At 60.0% G+C, this 25359-nt stretch overlaps 1 protein-coding gene across 1 annotated transcript in view; it reads left to right on the top strand.

The window, feature by feature from the left end:
- Positions 1-2598: 2598 nt before the first annotated feature.
- The window catches only part of CAMSAP3 (calmodulin regulated spectrin associated protein family member 3), a gene marked incomplete at its 5' end in the record, with an annotated part of 39223 nt that continues 16462 nt past the window's right edge, over positions 2599-25359 (top strand). Inside the window, 9 exons of the mRNA XM_082299327.1 lie at positions 2599-2746; positions 15076-15341; positions 17921-18055; positions 18150-18254; positions 19869-19901; positions 22390-22437; positions 23272-23410; positions 24177-24337; positions 24971-25064. Coding sequence (XP_082155453.1) covers positions 2599-2746; positions 15076-15341; positions 17921-18055; positions 18150-18254; positions 19869-19901; positions 22390-22437; positions 23272-23410; positions 24177-24337; positions 24971-25064 — 1129 coding nt within the window. The remainder of the gene's footprint in view (positions 2747-15075; positions 15342-17920; positions 18056-18149; positions 18255-19868; positions 19902-22389; positions 22438-23271; positions 23411-24176; positions 24338-24970; positions 25065-25359) is intronic.

Here is a 25359-nt window from a genome sequence, read left to right as displayed (position 1 = left end):
GTTTTAAGCCTCTTAAGGGGCCCCGGCGGCCGCGGATTAACGGGGGGGGGGGGGAACCCCGCGCTGCCCCTCCCCCACCCCTCCCCCGAGTGTGCCCAGCTCGCCCCTCCCCCACTCCCAGTTTAACCAGTTGGACCGGCCGGACCGGGACTGGGACGGGGCACACCCCACCCCTCCCCCACCCCGCGGGGTGGCACCTGCGGGGGGGGGGGAGGGGCGGGGTCACCCTGGGTGGCACCTGCGGTGTCCCCAGGTCCCTTCCGGGGTCCCCTCCGTGTCCCCACGGGGTCAATTTAAGGGCCCCGGGTCCCCTCCGTGTCCCCGCGGTGCCACTCGCGGTGTCCCCGGGTCCCCACCCCGTGTCCCCTCCGTGTCCCTCTCGTGTCCCCACCCCGGGTCCCCTCCGTGTCTCCACGCCCCTGTCCGTGTCCCCATCGTGTCCCCACTGATGCCACCATGTCCCCTCCATGTCCCTTCAATGTCCCCACCACGGCCCCGTGTCCTTTCCCTGTCCCCATCCCTGTCACTGCCACATCCCCGCGTCCTTCTCAGTGTCCCCTCCGTGTCCCCATCCCTGTCCCGTCCGTGTCCCCTCCTGTCCCCATCCCTGTCCCTCCCATGTCCCTTCCATGTCCCCTCTGTGTCCCCATCCCTGTCACTGCCACGTCCCCATGTCCCTCTCAGTGTCCCCTCAGTGTCCTCATCCCTCCTGTCCCCATCCCTGTCCCCATGTCCCTGCCATGTCCCCATCCTCGTCCCCATTTCTGTCACTCCCATGTCCCATCCCTGTCCCCATTTCTGTCACTCCCATGTCCCATCCCTGTCCCCATCCCTGTCACTGCCACATCCCCGCGTCCCTCTCAGTGTCCCCTCCGTGTCCCCTCCGTGTCCCCATCCCTGTCCCTCCCATGTCCCCACATCCCTTCCCGTGTCCCCTCCGTGTCCCCATCCCCGTCCCCGCCGTGTCCCCCCCCCCGCCGTGCCCCTGTCCCCGCCGTGTCCCCCCCCGTGTCCCCCCCGTGTCCCGTGTCCCGTGTCGGTCCCCGCGTTGCCATGGCCGCGGCGGAAAATAGGGCACGGGGAGGGGCCGGGGGACAGGGGACAGCGACATGGGGACAGGGGGACAGGGGGACAGGGGGACAGCGACATGGGGACAGGGGGACATGGGGACAGGGGGACATGGGGACACGGGGACAGGGGGACATGGGGACAGGGGGACATGGGGACATGGGGACAGGGGGACAGGGGGACAGCGACATGGGGACATGGGGACAGGGGGACATGGGGACATGGGGACAGGGGGACATGGGGACAGGGGGACAGGGGGACATGGGGACAGGGGGACAGGGGGAGATGGGGACATGGGGACAGGGGGACAGCGACATGGGGACAGGGGGACACCAACACGGGGACAGGGGCACAGGGGGGACACGGGACAGCGACAGGGGGACAGGGGGGACACCGACACGGACATGGGGACATGGGGGACATGGGGAGGGGCCGGGAGGACACGGACACGGGGACACTGACATGGACATGGGGACATGGGGGCACATGGGGGGACACGGACACGGACAGGGGGACACGGACAGGGGGACACGGATGGGGGACACGGATGGGGGACATGAGGACATGAAGAGGGACCGAGGGGACACGGGGACGTGGGGGACACGGGGGAGGGGCCAGGGGGACACGGAGACAAAGCGCTCCCAGTGCTCCCAGTGCCCCCAGTGCCCCCAGTGCCCCCAGTGCCCCCAGTGTCCCCAGTGTTCCCAGTGTCCCCAGTGCCCCCAGTGCCCCCAGTGTTCCCAGTGTCCCCAGTGCCCCCAGTGTCCCCAGTGTTCCCAGTGCCCCCAGTGTCCCCAGTGCCCCCAGTGTCCCCAGTGTTCCCAGTGCCCCCAGTGCCCCCAGTGCCCCCAGTGTCCCCAGTGTTCCCAGTGTTCCCAGTGTCCCCAGTGCCCCCAGTGTCCCCAGTGTTCCCAGTGTTCCCAGTGTCCCCAGTGCCCCCAGTGTCCCCAGTGCCCCCAGTTCCGCCCAGTCCCCCCAGTCCCTCCCAGTCCCCGCCAGACCCCCCAGTATCTCCAGTGCCCCCCATCCCCTCCAGTATTCCCAGTATTCCCAGTCCCTCTCCCAGCCCCGCCCCTTTCCCCGCGAGCCGGAGAAGGGGGCGTGGTCTCACGGAACCCCCTCCCCGATCACGTGACCGCAGGTGCGCCCCGCCCCCTCCCCACCCCCCCCCCGCACCTGGCCCTCGCGCCGCGCCCGCCCGAACCCGCCCGGAACCGCCCGAAGCCCCCCGAACCTCACCGAACCTCACCGAACCTCACCGAAGCCTCTCCGAAGTCTCTCCGAGCCCACCCGAAGCAGCCGAACCCACCCGAACCCACCCGAACGCACCCGAAGCGGCCGGACCCACACGAACCTCTCCGAACGCACCCGAAGCCTCTCCGAGCCCACCCGAACCCCTCCGAGCCCGAGCCGAAGCCTCTCCGAGCCCACCCGAAGCCTCTCCCGAGCGTGGCCGAAGCGCAGCCGAGCCCACCCGAAGCGGGCGCCGGTGGCCGCGGTGGCCCCGGTGGCCCCGGCGGTGGCCCCGGGATGGTGGCGGCCCCCCCGGCCGCCGCCGCCGCCATGCGCCGGGGGTTCCTGGTGCCCGAGATCCGCCCGCTCGACCAGTACGACGGGGCTCGGGCTCGCAGCGCCGCCAGCCTGGCCTGGGCCATCGCCACCGGCTACGGCGGCGCCGGTAGGACCGGGCGGGGACAGCGCCAGCGCCGGGGGGGCCGCGGGGACTCGGGGACAGCGGCGGCGGGGGTGGGGGGTGGTCGTTCCGAAGGGGGGGTCTGCGGTTCTGGGTACCGGGGAGGGGGTCCCGGTGGTCCCGGTGCCGAATGGGGGGGTCCCGGTGGTACCGGGAGGGGTCCCGGTGGTACCGGAGGGATCTCGGTACCGTGGGGGGGGGGATCCCGGTGGTCCCGTGGGGATGCGGTTAAAGGGGGGGTGGGATGCTCTGTACCGGGGGGGTCGCGGTTCTCGGAACCGGGGAAGGGTCGCGGTGGTACCGGAGGGGTCCCCGTGTTACCGACGGGGGGGTCCCGGTGGTACCGGGGGGGGCGATGCCCGGTTTGGGGGGGTGGGGTGTGAGGGGTCTGGCGCCGGGGGGATGCGGTTAAAGGAGGGGGGGGCGAGGGTTGCTCCGTGCGGGGGCTTTGGGGTCCCGGTACCGATGGGGAGGTCCCGGTCCCGATGGGGGGGTCCCGGTACGGATGGGGGGGTCCCGGTACGGATGGGGGGGGTCCCGGTACCGATGGGGGGGTCCCGGTACCGATGCGGGGGTCCCGGGGAGCTGCGGTTAAACGGGGGCGGGGGCGGTGCCGGTACCGACATTGAGGGGGGAGGGGGAGGTTTAATTTGGAGGGGGGTCCCCGGTGAATATTTTGGGGGGAGGTCCCGCTCCCCCCGGTACCGGGGGGGTTCCCAATGCCGGGGTTCCCCCCCGGCCCCTCGGGCGCTTTTGTTGCAGTCTGGGGAGGGGGGGGGGGCTGTGACGTCTCGCTGTGACGTCACAGGGCGGGGACCCCGCCCCCTGCGGTGTTGGGGGGGGAGGGAGGGTTGGGGACCCCCCCCAAAAGAGGGACCCCCCCCCCCCCCAGGTGTTTTAGGACCCCCCCGTGTCCCACCCGGGTGTTTTTTTGGGGTCCCCCCCAGGTGTGTCCCCCCCCCAGTCTGACCCCAGCAGTTCCCAGTTCCCCCCAGTTCCCCCCACCCGGGATCAAAGTCCCCCCCCCGGCCCCCCCCAAACGCCCTTTGGCCGGGGGGAGGGGCGGGGGGAGGGGCCACGTGGGGGGAGGGGAGCGATTGGCACCCCGGGGGGGGCTGGGACAGGTGAGGGGCAGGTGAGGGGCAGGTGAGGGGCCCGTGGGGCAGGTGAGGGTCCCGTGGGTGCCAAGGACAGGTGAGGTGCAGGTGAGGATCCCGTGGGTGCCAGGGACAGGTGAGGCACAGGTGAGGGTCCCGTGGGTGCTGTGGGGCAGGTGAGGGGTCCGTGGGGCAGGTGAGGGTCTCATGGGTGCCAAGGACAGGTGAGGTGCAGGTGAGGGGCCCATGGCACAGGTGAGGGGCCCGTGGGTGCCAAGGACAGGTGAGGCACAGGTGAGGGGCCCGTGGGTGCCAAGGACAGGTGAGGTGCAGGTGAGGGTCCCGTGGGGCAGGTGAGGGTCCCGTGGGTGCCAAGGACAGGTGAGGTGCAGGTGAGGGTCCCATGGGGCAGGTGAGGATCCCGTGGGTGCTGTGGGGCAGGTGAGGGTCCCATGGGTGCCAGGGACAGGTGTGGCACCGGTGAGGGTCCCATGGGTGCTGTGGGGCAGGTGAGGGTCCCGTGGGTGCCATGGGACAGGTGTGGCACCGGTGAGGGTCCCATGGGTGCTGTGGGGCAGGTGAGGGTCCCGTGGGTGCCAAGGACAGGTGAGGTGCAGGTGAGGGTCCCATGGGGCAGGTGAGGATCCCGTGGGTGCCAGGGACAGGTGAGGGTCCCGTGGGGCAGGTGAGGGTCCCGTGGGTGCCAAGGACAGGTGAGGTGCAGGTGAGGGTCCCATGGGGCAGGTGAGGATCCCGTGGGTGCCAAGGACAGGTGAGGGTCCCATGGGTGCCATGGGACAGGTGTGGCACCGGTGAGGGTCCTGTGGGTGCTGTGGGGCAAGTGAGGGTCCCGTGGGTGCCAAGGACAGGTGAGGTGCAGGTGAGGGTCCCGTGGGGCAGGTGAGGGTCCCATGGGTGCCGTGGGGCAGGTGAGGCACAGGTGAGGGTCCCATGGCACAGGTGAGGGTCCCGTGGGTGCCAGGGACAGGTGAGGTGCAGGTGAGGGTCCCGTGGGGCAGGTGAGGATCCCGTGGGTGCTGTGGGGCAGGTGAGGGTCCCGTGGGTGCCAGGGACAGGTGAGGTGCAGGTGAGGGGCCCGTGGGGCAGGTGAGGGGCCCGTGGGTGCCAAGGACAGGTGAGGTGCAGGTGAGGATCCCGTGGGTGCTGTGGGGCAGGTGAGGGTCCCATGGGTGCCAGGGACAGGTGAGGGTCCCGTGGGTGCCATGGGACAGGTGTGGCACCGGTGAGGGTCCCGTGGGTGCTGTGGGGCAAGTGAGGGTCCCGTGGCACAGGTGAGGGTCCCGTGGGTGCCAAGGACAGGTGAGGTGCAGGTGAGGGTCCCGTGGGGCAGGTGAGGATCCCATGGGTGCTGTGGGGCAGGTGAGGGTCCCGTGGCACAGGTGAGGGTCCCATGGGTTCTGTGGGGCAAGTGAGGGTCCCGTGGGTGCCAAGGACAGGTGTGGCACCGGTGAGGGTCCCGTGGGTGCTGTGGGACAGGTGAGGCGCAGGTGAGGGGCCCATGGGGCAGGTGAGGGTCCCGTGGGTGCCAAGGACAGGTGAGGTGCAGGTGAGGGTCCCGTGGCACAGGTGAGGGTCCCGTGGGTGCCGTGGGGCAGGTGAGGCACCGGTGAGGGTCCCGTGGGGCAGGTGAGGGTCCCGTGGGTGCCAGGGACAGGTGAGGTGCAGGTGAGGGTCCCGTGGGGCAGGTGAGGGTCCCATGGGTGCTGCGGGGCAGGTGAGGGGCCCGTGGGGCAGGTGAGGGTCCCATGGCTCAGGTGAGGGTCCCATGGGTGCTGTGGGTCAGGTGAGGGTCCCATGGGTGCCAGGGACAGGTGAGGTGCAGGTGAGGGTCCCGTGGGTGCCAGGTACAGGTGAGGCTCCCAGGTGTCCCCTGTGTCCCATGGGTGTGACCCTTTCCCACGTGGGTGGGGGTGGGGCAGGTGAGGGCGTGGCCCCGCCCCCCACCCACCTGTGGGCGTGTCCCTGCCCCACCCCCACCCCCGGAATGTGCCCCTCCCCCACCCGTGGGACCCTGGGCCGGGACTTTGGGGGGGGCTCAGGGGGTTCCTCGTGGTCATTCTTGGGGTCTCCATGTCCCTCTGGGGTGGCCGTGGTCACTCCTGGGGTCTGCAGGGTCTTTGGGGTGTCCCTGGCCCTTCTTGGGGTCCCAGTGGTCCTTGGGGGTCTCCGTGGTCAATTTTGGAGTCCCCGTGGACCTTCTTGGGGTCTCTGTGGTCTTGGAGGCTCTCCATGGCCAGGTCTGGGGTCACTCTGGTCATTTCTGGGGTCTCCATGGTCCTGTGGGGTGGCCGTGGTCATTCCTGGGGTCTGCAGAGTCTTTGGGGTTTCCAGGGTCCTTCTTGGGGTCACTGTGGTCATTTTGGGGGTCTCCGTGGTCTTTGAGGGTCTCCACGGTCATTGTTGGGGTCACTGTGGTCATTTTGGGGGTCTCCGTGGTCTTTGAGGGTCTCCACGGTCATTGTTGGGGTCTCCATGGTCCCAGCTGGGGTCTCCATCATCACTCTTGGGGTCTCTGTGGCTTTTGGGGGTCTCTGTGGCCATTGTTGGCATCCTGATGGCCATTGTGGAGTGTCCGTGGTGGGGCAGTGTCCATGGTGTGTCCATGGTGTGTCCCTGGTGTGTCCCTGGTGTGTCCCTGGTGTGTCCATGGTGTGTCCCTGGTGTGTCCCTGGTGTGTCCCTGGTGTGTCCCTGGTGTGTCCATGGTGTGTCCATGGTGTGTCCCTGGTGTGTCCCTGGTGTGTCCATGGTGTGTCCGTGGTGTGTCCATGGTGTGTCCATGGTGTGTCCATGGTGTGTCCATGGTGTGTCCATGGTGTGTCCATGGTGTGTCCGTGGTGTGTCCGTGGTGTGTCCCTGGTGTGTCCCTGGTGTGTCCGTGGTGTGTCCCTGGTGTGTCCATGGTGTGTCCGTGGTGTGTCCGTGGTGTGTCCCTGGTGTGTCCGTGGTGTGTCCCTGGTGTGTCCCTGGTGTGTCCATGGTGTGTCCCTGGTGTGTCCGTGGTGTGTCCATGGTGTGTCCGTGGTGTGTCCCTGGTGTGTCCCTGGTGTGTCCGTGGTGTGTCCGTGGTGTGTCCCTGGTGTGTCCCTGGTGTGTCCCTGGTGTGTCCGTGGTGTGTCCGTGGTGTGTCCGTGGTGTGTCCCTGGTGTGTCCATGGTGTGTCCCTGGTGTGTCCATGGTGTGTCCCTGGTGTGTCCGTGGTGTGTCCATGGTGTGTCCATGGTGTGTCCGTGGTGTGTCCATGGTGTGTCCGTGGTGTGTCCCTGGTGTGTCCATGGTGTGTCCCTGGTGTGTCCATGGTGTGTCCCTGGTGTGTCCCTGGTGTGTCCATGGTGTGTCCGTGGTGTGTCCATGGTGTGTCCGTGGTGTGTCCATGGTGTGTCCCTGGTGTGTCCATGGTGTGTCCCTGGTGTGTCCCTGGTGTGTCCATGGTGTGTCCGTGGTGTGTCCATGGTGTGTCCCTGGTGTGTCCGTGGTGTGTCCCTGGTGTGTCCGTGGTGTGTCCGTGGTGTGTCCGTGGTGTGTCCATGGTGTGTCCGTGGTGTGTCCATGGTGTGTCCCTGGTGTGTCCGTGGTGTGTCCGTGGTGTGTCCATGGTGTGTCCGTGGTGTGTCCCTGGTGTGTCCGTGGTGTGTCCGTGGTGTGTCCGTGGTGTGTCCGTGGTGTGTCCCTGGTGTGTCCGTGGTGTGTCCATGGTGTGTCCCTGGTGTGTCCGTGGTGTGTCCCTGGTGTGTCCCTGGTGTGTCCGTGGTGTGTCCGTGGTGTGTCCGTGGTGTGTCCATGGTGTGTCCCTGGTGTGTCCCTGGTGTGTCCGTGGTGTGTCCGTGGTGTGTCCGTGGTGTGTCCGTGGTGTGTCCCTGGTGTGTCCCTGGTGTGTCCGTGGTGTGTCCGTGGTGTGTCCATGGTGTGTCCATGGTGTGTCCCTGGTGTGTCCCTGGTGTGTCCATGGTGTGTCCCTGGTGTGTCCCTGGTGTGTCCCTGGTGTGTCCCTGGTGTGTCCCTGGTGTGTCCCTGGTGTGTCCCTGGTGTGTCCATGGTGTGTCCCTGGTGTGTCCATGGTGTGTCCCTGGTGTGTCCATGGTGTGTCCCTGGTGTGTCCGTGGTGTGTCCATGGTGTGTCCCTGGTGTGTCCCTGGTGTGTCCATGGTGTGTCCGTGGTGTGTCCCTGGTGTGTCCGTGGTGTGTCCATGGTGTGTCCATGGTGTGTCCCTGGTGTGTCCGTGGTGTGTCCCTGGTGTGTCCGTGGTGTGTCCGTGGTGTGTCCCTGGTGTGTCCCTGGTGTGTCCGTGGTGTGTCCCTGGTGTGTCCGTGGTGTGTCCGTGGTGTGTCCGTGGTGTGTCCCTGGTGTGTCCGTGGTGTGTCCGTGGTGTGTCCGTGGTGTGTCCCTGGTGTGTCCGTGGTGTGTCCGTGGTGTGTCCCTGGTGTGTCCGTGGTGTGTCCCTGGTGTGTCCGTGGTGTGTCCGTGGTGTGTCCCTGGTGTGTCCCTGGTGTGTCCGTGGTGTGTCCGTGGTGTGTCCCTGGTGTGTCCGTGGTGTGTCCGTGGTGTGTCCCTGGTGTGTCCGTGGTGTGTCCCTGGTGTGTCCGTGGTGTGTCCGTGGTGTGTCCGTGGTGTGTCCCTGGTGTGTCCGTGGTGTGTCCGTGGTGTGTCCGTGGTGTGTCCCTGGTGTGTCCGTGGTGTGTCCATGGTGTGTCCGTGGTGTGTCCCTGGTGTGTCCGTGGTGTGTCCATGGTGTGTCCGTGGTGTGTCCATGGTGTGTCCATGGTGTGTCCCTGGTGTGTCCGTGGTGTGTCCCTGGTGTGTCCATGGTGTGTCCCTGGTGTGTCCATGGTGTGTCCCTGGTGTGTCCGTGGTGTGTCCGTGGTGTGTCCATGGTGTGTCCCTGGTGTGTCCATGGTGTGTCCCTGGTGTGTCCCTGGTGTGTCCCTGGTGTGTCCCTGGTGTGTCCGTGGTGTGTCCCTGGTGTGTCCATGGTGTGTCCATGGTGTGTCCATGGTGTGTCCGTGGTGTGTCCGTGGTGTGTCCCTGGTGTGTCCCTGGTGTGTCCCTGGTGTGTCCGTGGTGTGTCCGTGGTGTGTCCCTGGTGTGTCCCTGGTGTGTCCCTGGTGTGTCCCTGGTGTGTCCATGGTGTGTCCCTGGTGTGTCCCTGGTGTGTCCCTGGTGTGTCCGTGGTGTGTCCCTGGTGTGTCCCTGGTGTGTCCCTGGTGTGTCCCTGGTGTGTCCGTGGTGTGTCCGTGGTGTGTCCCTGGTGTGTCCGTGGTGTGTCCCTGGTGTGTCCATGGTGTGTCCGTGGTGTGTCCGTGGTGTGTCCATGGTGTGTCCGTGGTGTGTCCGTGGTGTGTCCATGGTGTGTCCCTGGTGTGTCCCTGGTGTGTCCCTGGTGTGTCCATGGTGTGTCCATGGTGTGTCCATGGTGTGTCCCTGGTGTGTCCCTGGTGTGTCCATGGTGTGTCCATGGTGTGTCCGTGGTGTGTCCATGGTGTGTCCCTGGTGTGTCCCTGGTGTGTCCCTGGTGTGTCCATGGTGTGTCCATGGTGTGTCCGTGGTGTGTCCGTGGTGTGTCCATGGTGTGTCCCTGGTGTGTCCCTGGTGTGTCCCTGGTGTGTCCCTGGTGTGTCCATGGTGTGTCCCTGGTGTGTCCGTGGTGTGTCCATGGTGTGTCCCTGGTGTGTCCCTGGTGTGTCCCTGGTGTGTCCATGGTGTGTCCATGGTGTGTCCGTGGTGTGTCCGTGGTGTGTCCATGGTGTGTCCCTGGTGTGTCCCTGGTGTGTCCCTGGTGTGTCCATGGTGTGTCCATGGTGTGTCCATGGTGTGTCCCTGGTGTGTCCCTGGTGTGTCCCTGGTGTGTCCGTGGTGTGTCCGTGGTGTGTCCGTGGTGTGTCCCTGGTGTGTCCGTGGTGTGTCCATGGTGTGTCCGTGGTGTGTCCGTGGTGTGTCCCTGGTGTGTCCATGGTGTGTCCATGGTGTGTCCCTGATGTGTCCCTGGTGTGTCCCTGGTGTGTCCGTGGTGTGTCCCTGTTGTGTCCATGGTGTGTCCGTGGTGTGTCCCTGGTGTGTCCCTGGTGTGTCCGTGGTGTGTCCGTGGTGTGTCCGTGGTGTGTCCATGGTGTGTCCATGGTGTGTCCGTGGTGTGTCCCTGGTGTGTCCCTGGTGTGTCCCTGGTGTGTCCGTGGTGTGTCCATGGTGTGTCCATGGTGTGTCCGTGGTGTGTCCCTGGTGTGTCCCTGGTGTGTCCGTGGTGTGTCCCTGGTGTGTCCGTGGTGTGTCCGTGGTGTGTCCGTGGTGTGTCCATGGTGTGTCCGTGGTGTGTCCATGGTGTGTCCCTGGTGTGTCCCTGGTGTGTCCCTGGTGTGTCCCTGGTGTGTCCGTGGTGTGTCCATGGTGTGTCCGTGGTGTGTCCATGGTGTGTCCCTGGTGTGTCCCTGGTGTGTCCCTGGTGTGTCCGTGGTGTGTCCCTGGTGTGTCCCTGGTGTGTCCGTGGTGTGTCCATGGTGTGTCCCTGGTGTGTCCCTGGTGTGTCCGTGGTGTGTCCGTGGTGTGTCCCTGGTGTGTCCGTGGTGTGTCCCTGGTGTGTCCATGGTGTGTCCATGGTGTGTCCGTGGTGTGTCCCTGGTGTGTCCCTGGTGTGTCCATGGTGTGTCCCTGGTGTGTCCGTGGTGTGTCCCTGGTGTGTCCATGGTGTGTCCCTGGTGTGTCCCTGGTGTGTCCGTGGTGTGTCCCTGGTGTGTCCCTGGTGTGTCCATGGTGTGTCCGTGGTGTGTCCCTGGTGTGTCCGTGGTGTGTCCATGGTGTGTCCATGGTGTGTCCGTGGTGTGTCCGTGGTGTGTCCATGGTGTGTCCATGGTGTGTCCCTGGTGTGTCCCTGGTGTGTCCGTGGTGTGTCCGTGGTGTGTCCCTGGTGTGTCCATGGTGTGTCCGTGGTGTGTCCGTGGTGTGTCCATGGTGTGTCCCTGGTGTGTCCCTGGTGTGTCCGTGGTGTGTCCCTGGTGTGTCCCTGGTGTGTCCATGGTGTGTCCGTGGTGTGTCCGTGGTGTGTCCGTGGTGTGTCCATGGTGTGTCCGTGGTGTGTCCGTGGTGTGTCCATGGTGTGTCCCTGGTGTGTCCATGGTGTGTCCCTGGTGTGTCCGTGGTGTGTTCCTGGTGTGTCCCTGATGTGTCCCTGGTGTGTCCATGGTGTGTCCATGGTGTGTCCGTGGTGTGTCCCTGGTGTGTCCATGGTGTGTCCATGGTGTGTCCATGGTGTGTCCGTGGTGTGTCCCTGGTGTGTCCCTGGTGTGTCCGTGGTGTGTCCCTGGTGTGTCCCTGGTGTGTCCCTGGTGTGTCCATGGTGTGTCCCTGGTGTGTCCCTGGTGTGTCCCTGGTGTGTCCGTGGTGTGTCCCTGGTGTGTCCCTGGTGTGTCCCTGGTGTGTCCCTGGTGTGTCCGTGGTGTGTCCGTGGTGTGTCCCTGGTGTGTCCGTGGTGTGTCCCTGGTGTGTCCATGGTGTGTCCGTGGTGTGTCCGTGGTGTGTCCATGGTGTGTCCGTGGTGTGTCCGTGGTGTGTCCATGGTGTGTCCCTGGTGTGTCCCTGGTGTGTCCCTGGTGTGTCCATGGTGTGTCCATGGTGTGTCCCTGGTGTGTCCCTGGTGTGTCCCTGGTGTGTCCGTGGTGTGTCCGTGGTGTGTCCGTGGTGTGTCCCTGGTGTGTCCGTGGTGTGTCCATGGTGTGTCCGTGGTGTGTCCATGGTGTGTCCGTGGTGTGTCCGTGGTGTGTCCCTGGTGTGTCCATGGTGTGTCCATGGTGTGTCCCTGATGTGTCCCTGGTGTGTCCCTGGTGTGTCCGTGGTGTGTCCCTGTTGTGTCCATGGTGTGTCCGTGGTGTGTCCCTGGTGTGTCCCTGGTGTGTCCGTGGTGTGTCCGTGGTGTGTCCGTGGTGTGTCCATGGTGTGTCCATGGTGTGTCCGTGGTGTGTCCCTGGTGTGTCCCTGGTGTGTCCCTGGTGTGTCCGTGGTGTGTCCATGGTGTGTCCATGGTGTGTCCGTGGTGTGTCCCTGGTGTGTCCCTGGTGTGTCCCTGGTGTGTCCGTGGTGTGTCCCTGGTGTGTCCATGGTGTGTCCATGGTGTGTCCCTGGTGTGTCCCTGGTGTGTCCGTGGTGTGTCCATGGTGTGTCCCTGGTGTGTCCCTGGTGTGTCCATGGTGTGTCCGTGGTGTGTCCGTGGTGTGTCCGTGGTGTGTCCCTGGTGTGTCCGTGGTGTGTCCCTGGTGTGTCCATGGTGTGTCCATGGTGTGTCCGTGGTGTGTCCCTGGTGTGTCCCTGGTGTGTCCATGGTGTGTCCCTGGTGTGTCCGTGGTGTGTCCCTGGTGTGTCCATGGTGTGTCCCTGGTGTGTCCCTGGTGTGTCCGTGGTGTGTCCCTGGTGTGTCCCTGGTGTGTCCATGGTGTGTCCGTGGTGTGTCCCTGGTGTGTCCGTGGTGTGTCCATGGTGTGTCCATGGTGTGTCCGTGGTGTGTCCGTGGTGTGTCCATGGTGTGTCCATGGTGTGTCCCTGGTGTGTCCCTGGTGTGTCCGTGGTGTGTCCGTGGTGTGTCCCTGGTGTGTCCATGGTGTGTCCGTGGTGTGTCCGTGGTGTGTCCATGGTGTGTCCCTGGTGTGTCCCTGGTGTGTCCGTGGTGTGTCCCTGGTGTGTCCCTGGTGTGTCCATGGTGTGTCCGTGGTGTGTCCGTGGTGTGTCCGTGGTGTGTCCATGGTGTGTCCGTGGTGTGTCCGTGGTGTGTCCATGGTGTGTCCGTGGTGTGTCCATGGTGTGTCCGTGGTGTGTCCATGCTGTGTCCGTGGTGTGTCCGTGGTGTGTCCGTGGTGTGTCCATGGTGTGTCCCTGGTGTGTCCCTGGTGTGTCCGTGGTGTGTCCATGGTGTGTCCGTGGTGTGTCCATGGTGTGTCCGTGGTGTGTCCCTGGTGTGTCCCTGGTGTGTCCGTGGTGTGTCCATGGTGTGTCCGTGGTGTGTCCATGGTGTGTCCGTGGTGTGTCCCTGGTGTGTCCCTGGTGTGTCCGTGGTGTGTCCATGGTGTGTCCGTGGTGTGTCCATGGTGTGTCCGTGGTGTGTCCCTGGTGTGTCCCTGGTGTGTCCGTGGTGTGTCCATGGTGTGTCCGTGGTGTGTCCGTGGTGTGTCCATGGTGTGTCCCTGGTGTGTCCCTGGTGTGTCCATGGTGTGTCCGTGGTGTGTCCATGGTGTGTCCCTGGTGTGTCCCTGGTGTGTCCATGGTGTGTCCCCATGACCCCTGGCCCCTGACTGACCCCTGACTGTCCCTATGACCCCAAGTGACCCCAAGTGACCCCAGGTGACCCCAAGTGACCCCAGGTGACCCCAGGTGACCCCAGGTGACCCCATTTTCCCAATTTTCCCCGAGGAGCTGCGGGACCCCTTCTGCCCCCACCCTGCGGCCCTGACTGCCCCACGACCTTGGACCCCAATTATCCCATTTTTCCCCAGTTTTTGACCCCAATTTCCCATTTTTTGCCCCAATTATCCCATTTTTTCCAGTTTTTGACCCCATTTTCCCAGGTTTTGATCCCATTTCCCCATTTTTTGCCCCAATTATCCCATTTTCCCCCAGTTTTTGACTCTATTTTCCCATTTTTTGCCCCAATTATCCCATTTTTTCCCATTTTTGTTCCCATTTCCCCATTTTTTGCCCCAATTATCCCATTTTTTCCCAGTTTTTGACCCCATTTTCCCATTTTTGACCCCATTTTCCCATTTTTTGACCCCTTTTTCCCAGTTTTTGCCCCAATTATCCCATTTTTCCCAGTTTTTGACCCCTTTTTCCCCAGTTTTTGCCCCATTTTTCCCAGTTTTTGCCCCCTTTTTCCCAGTTTTTGCCCCCTTTTTCCCAGTTTTTGACTCCTTTTCCCCAGTTTTTGCCCCATTTTTCCCCAGTTTTTGCCCCCAATTCCCCATTTTCTGCCCCCATTTCCCCGTCCTCTCCCATCCCTCCGCCCGATTTTCCCGATTTCGCCCTTTTTGCCCCCAGGAAACGTCCCCGAGGAGCTGCGGGACCCCTTCTGCCCCCACCCTGCGGCCCTGACTGCCCCACGACCTTGGACCCCAATTATCCCATTTTTCCCCAGTTTTTGACCCCATTTTCCCAGTTTTTGACCCCATTTTCCCATTTTTGTGCCAGTTTTGGACCCCATTTTCCCATTTTTTGCCCCAATTATCCCATTTTTTCCCAGTTTTTGACCCCTTTTTCCCAGTTTTTGCCCCAATTATCCCATTTTTTTCCCAGTTTTTCCCATTTTTTGCCCCAATTATCCCCTTTTCCCCCAGTTTTTGCCCCCAATTCCCCATTTTCTGCCCCCATTTCCCCGTCCTCTCCCATCCCTCCGCCCGATTTTCCCGATTTCGCCCTTTTTGCCCCCAGGAAACGTCCCCGAGGAGCTGCGGGACCCCTTCTGCCCCCACCCTGCGGCCCTGACTGCCCCACGACCTTGGACCCCAATTATCCCATTTTTCCCCAGTTTTTGACCCCATTTTCCCAGTTTTTGACCCCATTTTCCCATTTTTGTGCCAGTTTTGGACCCCATTTTCCCATTTTTTGCCCCAATTATCCCATTTTTTCCCAGTTTTTGACCCCTTTTTCCCAGTTTTTGCCCCAATTATCCCATTTTTTGTCCCATTTTTTGTCCCAATTTTCCCATTTTTGCCCCAATTATCCCATTTTTTCCCATTTTTGTTCCCATTTCCCCATTTTTTGCCCCAATTATCCCATTTTTTCCCAGTTTTTGACCCCATTTTCCCATTTTTGACCCCATTTTCCCATTTTTTGACCCCTTTTTCCCAGTTTTTGCCCCAATTATCCCATTTTTCCCAGTTTTTGACCCCTTTTTCCCCAGTTTTTGCCCCATTTTTCCCAGTTTTTGACCCCATTTTCCCATTTTTTGACCCCAATTTCCCATTTTTTGCCCCAATTATCCCATTTTTTCCCATTTTTTGACCCCATTTCCCCATTTTTTGCCCCAATTATCCCATTTTTTCCCAGTTTTTGCCCCCTTTTTCCCAGTTTTTGCCCCCTTTTTCCCAGTTTTTGACTCCTTTTTCCCAGTTTTTGCCCCATTTTCCCCCAGTTTTTGCCCCCAATTCCCCATTTTCTGCCCCCATTTCCCCGTCCTCTCCCATCCCTCCGCCCGATTTTTCCCGATTTCGCCCTTTTTGCCCCCAGGAAACGTCCCCGAGGAGCTGCGGGACCCCTTCTACACGGACCAGTACGCGCAGGAGCACCTGAAGCCGCCGGTCGAGCGCCTCCTGCTGGCGGCCGACATCTACTGCAGGGCCTGGAGCCACGCCCTGGCCCCGCCCGGCCCGGCCCCGCCCCCTCCCGCCGACCTGGGGGCGCTGCTGGCGCTGCTCGTGGGGAGGGGGCTCCCCCCGACCCTGCACGGGGTCCCCGTCCGGCCCCAGGACCTGCAGCAGCGGCCCATCCGCATGGTACTGGGAGGGACTGGGAGAGGATTGGGAGGGGGGTTTGGGGGGGGTTGGGGGGGTTTGGGGGGGGTTGGGGGGGATTGGGGGGGGTTTGGGGGGGGTTGGGAGGGGGTTGGGGGGGACTGGGACGGGATTGGGGGGGACTGGGAGGGACTGGGAGAGGATTGGGAGGGGGGTTTGGGGGGGGGGTTTGGGGGGGATTGGGAGGGGATTGGGAGGGGGTTGGGGGGGGGTTGGGAGGGGGTTGGGGGGGGATTGGGAGGGGTTTGGGGGGGGTTGGGAGGGGGTTGGGGGGATTGGGAGGGATTGGGAGGGACTGGGAGGGACTGGAAGGGGATTGGGATGGACTGGGACGGGATTGGGGGGGACTGGGAGGGGATTGGGGGGACTGGGACAGGATTGGGGGGGACTGGGAGGGGATTGGGGGGGATTGGGAAGGGATTGGGGGGGACTGGAACGGGATTGGGAGGGACTGGGAGGGGATTGGGAGGGGGTTTGGGGGGGGTTGGGAGGGGATTGGGGGGGACTGGGAGGGATTGGGAGGGACTGGGAGGGGCTGGGAAGGGATTGGGGGGGACTGGGAGGGGATTGGGAGGCACTGGGAAGGGATTGGGGGACTGGGAGGGACTGGGAGGGGATTGGGAGGGACTGGGAGGGGACTGGGAGGGATTGGGGGGGACTGGGAGGGGATTGGGGGGGATTGGGAGGGACTGGGAGGGGATTGGGGGGGACTGGGAGGGACTGGGAGGGGATTGGGGGGGATTGGGAGGGACTGGGAGGGGATTGGAGGGGACTGGGAGGGACTGGGAGGGGATTGGGGGGGATTGGGAGGGACTGGGAGGGGATTGGGGGGGACTGGGAGGGACTGGGAGGGGATTGGGGGGGATTGGGAGGGACTGGGAGGGGATTGGGGGGGACTGGGAGGGGACTGGGAGGCACTGGGAAGGGATTGGGGGGACTAGGAGGGACTGGGGGGGGATTGGGAGGGGATTGGGGGGGACTGGGACGGGATTGGGGGGGACTGGGAGGGATTGGGAGGCACTGGGAAGGGATTGGGAGGGGACTGGGAGGGACTGGGAGGGGATTGGGGGGGACTGGGAGGGATTGGGAGGGGATTGGGGGGGGATTGGGAGGGACTGGGAGGGACTGGGAGGGAGTGGAAGGGGATTGGGATGGACTGGGAAGGTACTGGGGGAGACGGGCGGGGAATTGGGAGGAGAGTGGGAGGGATACTGGAGGCACTGGGAGGTTACTGGGAGCACTGGGGATGTTACTGGGAGCACTGGGAGGCTACTGGGAGCACTGGGAGGTTACTGGGAGGTTACTGGGAGTACTGGTCAGGTTGCAGGAGGTTACTGGGAGCACTGGGGATGTTACTGGGAGCACTGGGGATGTTACTGGGAGCACTGGGAGGTCACTGGGAGGTTACTGGGAGCACTGGGGATGTTACTGGGAGCACTGGTCAGGTTGCAGGGGGTTACTGGGAGCACTGGCACTCGTTAATCTCATTAAGGCCGAGCCGCTTTAATTGGCCTTAATTGGCTCAGCCCGATCCCATTAACCCTGCCCGTCCCGTGGCCACGCCCCCTCCTCTTTGGCCACGCCCCCTCCTCTTTGGCCACGCCCACCCCCGAGATCCCGGCAGGGCGGGGGAGGCCCCGGGACCCCCAAAACCCCCCGGGGACCCCCTAAAACCTCCCCGGGACCCCCAGAAACCCTCAAGGGACCCCCCAAAACCCCCCCGGCACCCCCAAAACCCCCCCAGGGACCCCCAGAAGCCCCCCAGGACCCCCAAAACCCCCCCAGGACCCCCCAAACCCCTCCAAGGACCCCCACATTCCCCTCCAAGGACCCCCAAACCCCCTCCCCAGAACCCCCCAAATTTTCCCCCCAACCCCCAAACCCTCTCCAGGACCCCCCAAAACCCCACCAGGGACCCCCTCAAAATCACCCCAATCTCCCCTGGGACCCCCAAACCCCCCCTGGGTCCCCCAGAAACCCCCCCAGGACCCCCCAAACCCCCCTCAGGACCCCAGATTTTCCCTCTGACCCCCAAACCCTCTCCAGGACCCCCCAAAACCCCACCAGGGACCCCCAAAACCCCCCCAGGGACCCCCAGATTTCCCCCCCCCCGACCCCCAAACCCTCTCCAGGACCCCCCAAAACCCCCCCAGGGACCCCCAAATCCCCCTGGGACCCCAAACTACCCCGAGGGACCCCCAGAAACTGCCCCAGGACCCCCAAATTTTACCCTCCAGGACCCCCCAAACCCCCCTAGGACCCCCAAATTTTACCCTCCAGGACCCCCCAAACCCTCCCAGGAGCCCCAAATTTTCCCCCCCGACCCCCAAACCTTCTCCAGGACCCCCCAAAACCCCCCCAGGAACCCCCAAATCCCCCCCAATCCCCCTTGGGACCCCCGTTGACCCCCCCAGGGACCCCTCTCGACCCCCCAACCCCCAAATTTTCCACCCCAAAGACCCTCCCTGGCCCCTCCCCCCATTCCCCCCCCTCCCCAGAGCCCCCCCAGGACCCCCCAAACCCCAAATTTGACCCCGTGACCCCCAAATTTGCCCCCCCAGGGCGCCCACCTGGCCCTGATCGACTCCCTCATGGCCGCCTTCGTCACCGAGGCCACGCGGAATTTGGGGGCCCCCCCCGGAGCCCCCCCGGGCCCCCAATCCTGGGAACCCAAAATTTTGGGCTGGCTGGACACGGTAGGTTCAGTTTTGGGGGGGTTTTGGGGTTTTTTTTTTTGGGCGGGGGGGGGTGAAACACCCCAAAATTGGATTTTTTCCCCACCCTTTTTAGGTCAACCGGAAGCTGCAGGAAAGCACCGAGAAAGAGGGGGGGGACACCCCCCCAAATTCGGGGGTCCCCGACCCCTCCACGGCCCCCCCAGCCTGCGCCCACAAGGTTGGTCAGGGGCTGGGGGGACCCCGAAATTTGGGGGGGGTCAAAACCCCAAAATTGGCCCAAATCACCCCAAAAAATCCCCCCAAAAATCACTTTTTTCATCTCTCTTTTCTTTCTGCTTCACCCCCCAAATTTTGGGGATCCCCCCATCCCCCCCCATGTCAGGATTCGCTTGGTGGATTTGGGGGAGGGGTTAAAACACCACCCCAAAAATCACCCCAAAAAACTGCCAAAAACCTCCCAAAAATCACAACAAAGTTACCAAAGAATCACCCAAAAATCACCAAAATATCACCCAAAAAATCACCCAAAAATCACAACAGTTACCAAAGAATCACCCCAAAATCACCAAAATATCACCCAAAAAATCACCCCGAAAATCGCCAAAAAATCTCCCAAAAATCACAACAAAGTTACCAAAAATCACGCAAAAAATCACCCAAAAATCACAACAGTTACCAAAAAATCACCCAAAAATCACCCAAAAAATCAGCCAAAAATCAGCCAAAAAATCACCAAAAAATCTCCCAAAAATCACAACAGCTACCAAAAAATCACCCCAAAAATCACCCCAAAAAATCGCCAAAAAATCTCCCAAAAATCACAACAAAGTTACCAAAAAATCACCCAAAAAATCACCAAAAAATCTCCCAAAAATTATATCAAAGTTACCCAAAAATCACCCAAAAAATCACCAAAAACCACAAAAAGTCCCCAAAAAATCACCAAAGACCCATCAAAAAATCACCCAAAAATCCTGAAAAAAATAATGAAAAATCTCCCAAAAATCCCCCAAAAAACCACAAAATAGTCAATCAAAAATCACCAAAAATTCTCAAAAAAATCACCTTACAATTCCCCCCAAAATCACAAATAAAACACCAAAAAATGACCGAAAAATCCTGGAAAAAATCACATAAAATCCCCCCAAAATTTCCAAAAATCTGCAAAAAAAACCCCAAAAAAATCACCCAAAAATCACCAAAAATTCCCCAAAAAATCACCAAAGACCCACCAAAAAATTCACTGAAAAATCCTGAACAAAAATCACAAAAAAATCCGCCCAAAAATCTTTAAAAAAAGCCACCAAAAAATTCCCAAAAATCCCCCAAAAAATCACCAAAGACCCACCAAAAAGTCACTGAAAAATCCTGAAAAAAAATCACAAAAAAACTCCAAAAAATCTCTAAAAGTCTCCAAAAAATCACCCAAAAATTCCCCAAAAAATCACCAAAGACCCACCAAAAAGTCACTGAAAAATCCTGAAAAAAAATCACCAAAAAATCTCCAAAAGTCTCAAAAAACCCACCAAAAATCACCCCCAAATCACCAAAAAATCCTGATAAAAATCACCCCAAAATCTCTAAAAAACCACCCAAAAATTCCCTAAAAAATCACCCTAAAAACCACTCCCCCCCCAAAATAAAATCCCACAAAAATCACCCCAAAACCCACCCAAAATTCACTTTTTTTCCCCCAAAAATCACTTCCCGCCCCCCCCTTTTCTTTCTGCTCCCCCCCCCCGGTGTCGGGACTCGCTTGGTGGATTTGGGGACCCCTCCCCAAATTTCGGGGCCCCCCCTTTGCTGACCCCCCCTCTTCTCTCCGGCTCAGTGTCCCACCCGCTGGTACTGGAAGTTGGTGCCCGTAAGTGGGGGCTTTTCTCTGTCCCAAAATCCTCCTTTTTCACCCCAAAATTCCCCCCTCGCCCTCTCTGCCTGCTTGACCCCCCCCCCCCCTTCCCCAAAATTTTGGGGGGGTTCCAAACCCTCCCAAAATTTTCCAGGCATGGAACCCAACCCCCCCCCCCCCTCCTTGAATTTCGGAGCTTTAAGGGATGCTGGGGGAACCCCCCCCCCAAAAAAAAAAAAAATTAAAAATATTAATTGGGGTGTCCCAAAAATTGGGGGAATGCCCTGAAAAATGGGGGGGTTGATGGGCTCACCCCCCCCAAAAAAATAATGGCCAAAAAAATTCGAAAAAATCCAAAAAAAAAGTCCAAAAGGTCCAAAACAATTTAAAAAAAAGAGCAAACAAAAAATCCGAAAAAGGTTCCAAAAGAACTCCAAAAAATCCAAATAATTCCGAAAGAAAAAAAAAACAAAAAAAATCCGAAAAGGTTCCAAAAAAAATTCCAAAAAATCAAAAAAAATTCCAAAAGGAAAAAAAACCCCAAAAATCCGAAAAAGGTTCCAAAAAAAATCCAAAAGAACAAAAAAAATTCCAAAAGAAAGAAAAAAAAAAAACAAAAATCCGAAAAAGGTTCCAAAAAAATTTCCAAAAAATCAAAAAAAAATTCCCCCCAAAAATTCCAAAAAAAAAAAAAAAAAAAAAAAATATCTATATAAAAATCAAAAAATTTTTCCAAAATTTTGGAAAATGGCCAAAAAAAAAAATTCCAAAAAACTTTTGGGGATTCACGGGACCCCCCCCCGCCCCCCTTCCTTAAAGAAAAAATTCCAAAAAAATTTCGGCCAAATGTAAGGAAAAAAAAAATGTTTTAAAAGGATCCAAAAAAATTCGATGAAAATTGAAAAACAAAAGAAAATTAAAGGAAATGTAAAAAAAAAAAAAAAAAAATCCAAAAAACAACCCCAAAAAAAATCCAAAAAATTGAGGCTTTTATGGGACCCCCCCCTCAAGATTTTGGGGCGTTAATGGGACCCCCCCAGAAAGAAAACTCCAAAAAAAGTCCAAAAAAATTTTTTTAATTGAAAAACAAATTTAAAAAAAAATCCAAAAAAAAATCCCAAAAAACCTCCAAAAAATCCCCCCAAAATTTTGGCATTTATGGGACCACCCCCCCGAATTATTTTTTGGGGGGGGGCCCCCCCAGCATCCTCCCCTCCCCCCCCTTTTCTGCGTCTTGCGTCGAATTTTGGGGGGTGGGGGGGAGGGGCACGAAGCCGCATGGGGGGGGAGGGGCATGAATTGGGGGGGAGGGGCATGAATTTGGGGAGGGGGGAGGGGCTTGGGGACCCCCCCCCAATTTTTTGGGCTCCCCCCGGTTTTTAGGATCAATTTGGGGGATTTTTTTTAGGATTTTCCTTTTTTTGGGGGGCCCTTTTTTTCTTCCTCCCCCGCCCCCCCAATTTATTGGAATTTTCAGGGCTCCCTCATTTTTGGGGCCCCCTCCCAATTTTGGGACCCCATTTTCTTTTTTGCTCTCTTTAAATGCCTTTTTCCCCCAATTTTCCTATTTTTTTTCCATCTTTCTCCCTTTTTTTCCCCCATTTTTGTCTCTTTTTTCCTCATTTTTCCCCCATTTTTGTCCCTTTTTTCTCTTTTTTTTCCCATTTTTCTCCCTTTCTTTCCCCCTTTTCCTCCATTTTTCCCATTTTTCCCAGATTTTCCTTGACCCCCATTTTTTTGGGGCCCCCTCCCCAATTTTGGGACCCCATTTTCTTTTTTGCTCTCTTTAAATGCCTTTTTCCCCCAATTTTCCTATTTTTTTTCCATTTTAGTCCCTTTTTTCCCCCCTCATTTTTGTCCCTTTTTTTCTCTTTTTTTTTTCCATTTTTGTCTCTTTTTTCCTCATTTTTTCCCATTTTTTTCTCTTTTTTCTCTCTTTTTTTTCTCATTTTTTCCCCATTTTTGTGCCTTTTTTTCTCATTTTCCCCCCATTTTTGTCCCATTTTTTCTCATTTTTCCCCTTTCCCCCCCTTTTTCCTCCGTTTTTTCCATTTTTTCCCAGATTTTCATTTACCCCCCATTTTTTGGGACCCCCTCCCCATTTTTGGGGCCCCCCCCGTGGGGGTTTTGGGCCCCCCCCCCTTCCTTTGTTCCCTCTTTAAATCCGCATTTTTCCCATTTTTTCCCCAATTTCCCCCAAATTTTCGCTGCCCCCCCATTTTTTGGGGCCCCCTCCCCATTTCTGGAGGACCCCCCCCATTTTCAGGGCCCCCCCCTTGAGTTTTGGGCCCCCCCCTTTCCTTTGACCCCCCTTTCAATCCCCTTTCACCCCAATTTGTTCCCCTTTTTTCCCCCAATTTCCCCCAAATTTTCCCCAAAAATTTCACTGCTCCTCTCCCCCCCCCCATTTTTTGGGGCGCTCTCCCCATTTTTGGGGGTCCCCTGCCCGTTTTTGGGGCCCCCCGGGGGTTTTGGGGCCCCCCTGACTCTGTTTTTCCTGCAGCACGCCATCGCCTTCTGTTTGAAGGAATCGGGGAATAAACCTCCGGTGGTAAGGACCCCCCCCCAAAAAATCCAAAATTTGGGGTGGGGGGCACCCCTTTTCCCCCCCACGGGGACCCCCAGACCCCTCCCCAAAATCCTGGAAACCCCCCCCCCCGAAAAAATCCTGCCCCTAAACCACAATTTTGGGGCGTTTTTAGGGGATTTTGGGGGGGGGTTAGGGTGGGACTGCTCCCAAAATCCAAAATTTGGGGGTGGGGGGGGGAGCACCCCCTTCCCGCCCCCCCTCTCTGGGCACCCCCAGACCCCTCCCCAAAATCCTGAACCCCCCTCCCCCAAAAATTTCCCACCCCAAACCCCCAATTTTGGGACTTTTTTAGGGTTTTTTAGCGGTTTTTAGAGGGGGTTTTAGGGTGGGACCCCCCCCCAAAAAAATTTGGGGGTCCCCTCCCCTGCATGCGCCTGTTTTGGGGGGGATGGGGGGAATTTTTTTGGGGGGGGGGGAGATTTTGGGGATCCCATGGGGGTTTTGGGATCCCCTCGAGCCCTTTTTGGGGGGATTTCCCCCCTTTTGGGGGAGTTTGAGGCCCCCCTTTGTAATTTTGGGGTGATTTGGGGGAATTTTGGGGTCCCCAACCCCTCCTCAACCTGGGGGGGGGGGGGGGTTTGGGGACCGCCCATTTCTATTTTGGGGGGGGTCCCTTTGCTGGGGGGGGGGGAATTTGGGGTTATTTGGGGGGGTCCTTCCACTTTTGGAGGGTTTTGTAGTCCCCCATTTGCTATTTTGGGGGGGGTCCTTCCACTTCTGGGGGGGTTTCGGGAGGGATTTTGGGATTTTGGGGACCCCCTGACCCCGCCCCCCCCCCCCCAATTTCCCCCCCAGATTCGGTACCGGAAGGACAAAGGAGCCCCCCCGGCGCCTCCCCCGTTCCCCCCCGTGAGGGGGCTGCAGGATTTGGCCAGCGGGGGGGTCCTGGCGGCCGCCATCCACTTCTACTGCCCCCAATTCCTGCGCCTCGAGGGTAAAGAGGAATTTGGGGGGGATTTTGGGGGGTTTTGGGGGTTTTTTGGGGAGGTCTTATAAAGGGGGGGGCCTCAGGGAGCGAGCCCCTCACACGGATCCGCCAGGGGGCGCTGTGGCGCGGCTGGACCGGACCAATCTGAGGGGATCATGGAGGGGGATCCCGTGGGGAAAATGGGGAGGTCTCATTAGAAGGGTTTAATGGGGGGACACGAGGGGGTTTTGGGGGCTCTTTGAGGGGGTTGTGGGTCCATGGAGGGGGGGTCCGCGGGGTTTTTGGGGGGGTTCCCAAGGGGTGACCCCCCCCATCCTGAAATTTTCCAGTGATCCGGACCGGCCCAACTTGAGGGGGCCATGGGGGGGGGGGGGAATTCTAGGTTGAAAACGGGAGGAAAACTGGGGGTGCCATGGGGGTCCCAATGGGAGACACGAGGGAGTCCCATAGAGGGGGCGTCCCGTGGGATAGGGGGGTCCGAGGTGGTTTTGGGGCCGTTCCCGGGGTGTGACTCCCCCCCTTTTCCTTGGAATTTTCCAGAGATCCACCTGAGGGCGCCGGAGCGGCCCAACCTGAGGGGGCTGGGGGGGGTGGGGGGGGTGGTTCCCGGGGTGAAAACAGGGGATCCCATGGGCATAGTCCCAATAGGGGACACGGGGGGTCTTTGGGGGGCCATGGGGGGGTTTTAGGGGGTCTGTGGAGCCATGGGGGTGTCATTGAGGGGGAGTCCGAGGTGGTTTTGCGGTCGTTCCCGGGGTGTGACCCCCCCCCCCTTTTATCGGGAATTTTCCAGAGATCCGCCTGGGGGCGCCGCTGGCGCTTCCGGACCGGCTCCACAACCTGGGGCTCGTGCGCGACTTCGGCGCGCGCCACCTGCGCACGCGCTGCCCCCTGGCGGTGGAGGACCTGCTCTACATGGCGCCGGCCCTGAGGGTGAGACCGGGCTTAAACTGGGAGAAACTGGGAGGAACTGGGAGAAACCGGGTTTAAACTGAGGGAAACTGGGAGAAACTGGGGGAAACTGGGTGAACTGAGGGAGTGGGAGCAATGGGAGAGACTGGGAGGGACCGGGGGTGTTGGAGGACCTGCTCTACATGGCGCCGGCCCTGAGGGTGAGACCGGGCTTAAACTGGGAGAAACCGGGTTTAAACTAAGGGAAACTGGGAGAAACTGGGGGAAACTGGGGTAAACTGAGCAAAATGGGGGGGACTGGGTGAACTGGGAGCGAGTGGGGGCAATGAGGGCAATGGAGCAACACGGCGGCCACTCTGAGGGGGGAACTGGGATAAACTGGGGGGACTGGGAGGGATTGGGGGGCACTGGGCAAACTGGGAGGGGCTGAGGGAACGGCGGCACTGGGAGAACTGGGGATACTGGGAACGCTGGAGGTACTGGGGGTACTGGGGAGACTGGGAATATGGGTACTGGGTATTTGGGACATTGGGTGATACTGGGGGGCACTGGGGGATACTGGGGGGCACTGGGTGATACTGGGAGGATACTGGGGGGCACTGGGGGATACTGGGAGGAACTGGGAGCCCCCCTGACCCCCCCTGTGCCCCCCAGTTGAACGTGGGGGCCTTTCTGGCCGAGCTCTTCCTGTGCTTCGAGGTGCTGAGACCCCCCTTTGTCACCCCCCGGCAGCTGGGGGGGGGCGCAGGTACCGGGGGGACCCCAAATTTGGGGGGGAGACCCCAAAGTTTGGGGGGGGGGGTCCAAAAATGGGGGGGTCCCAAAATGGGGAGACCTCAAAGTTTGGGGGGGTTCCTAAAATGGGAACACCCCAAAGTTTGGGGGGGGTCCCTAAAATGGGGAGACCCCAAAGTTTGGGAGGGATCCTAAAATGGGGGGGGTTCCCAATTTTTGGGGTGTCCCTAAAATGGGGGGGGTCCCAAAGTTTGGGGGGGGTCCTAAAATGGGGGGGGTCCCAAAGTTTGGGGGGGGTCCTAAAATGG

Source organism: Coloeus monedula (assembly GCF_965178545.1).
Source record: "Coloeus monedula genome assembly, chromosome: 31".
In the NCBI taxonomy this organism is placed as follows: Eukaryota; Metazoa; Chordata; class Aves; order Passeriformes; family Corvidae; genus Coloeus; species Coloeus monedula.
This window is presented reverse-complemented; position numbering and strand designations above follow the sequence as displayed.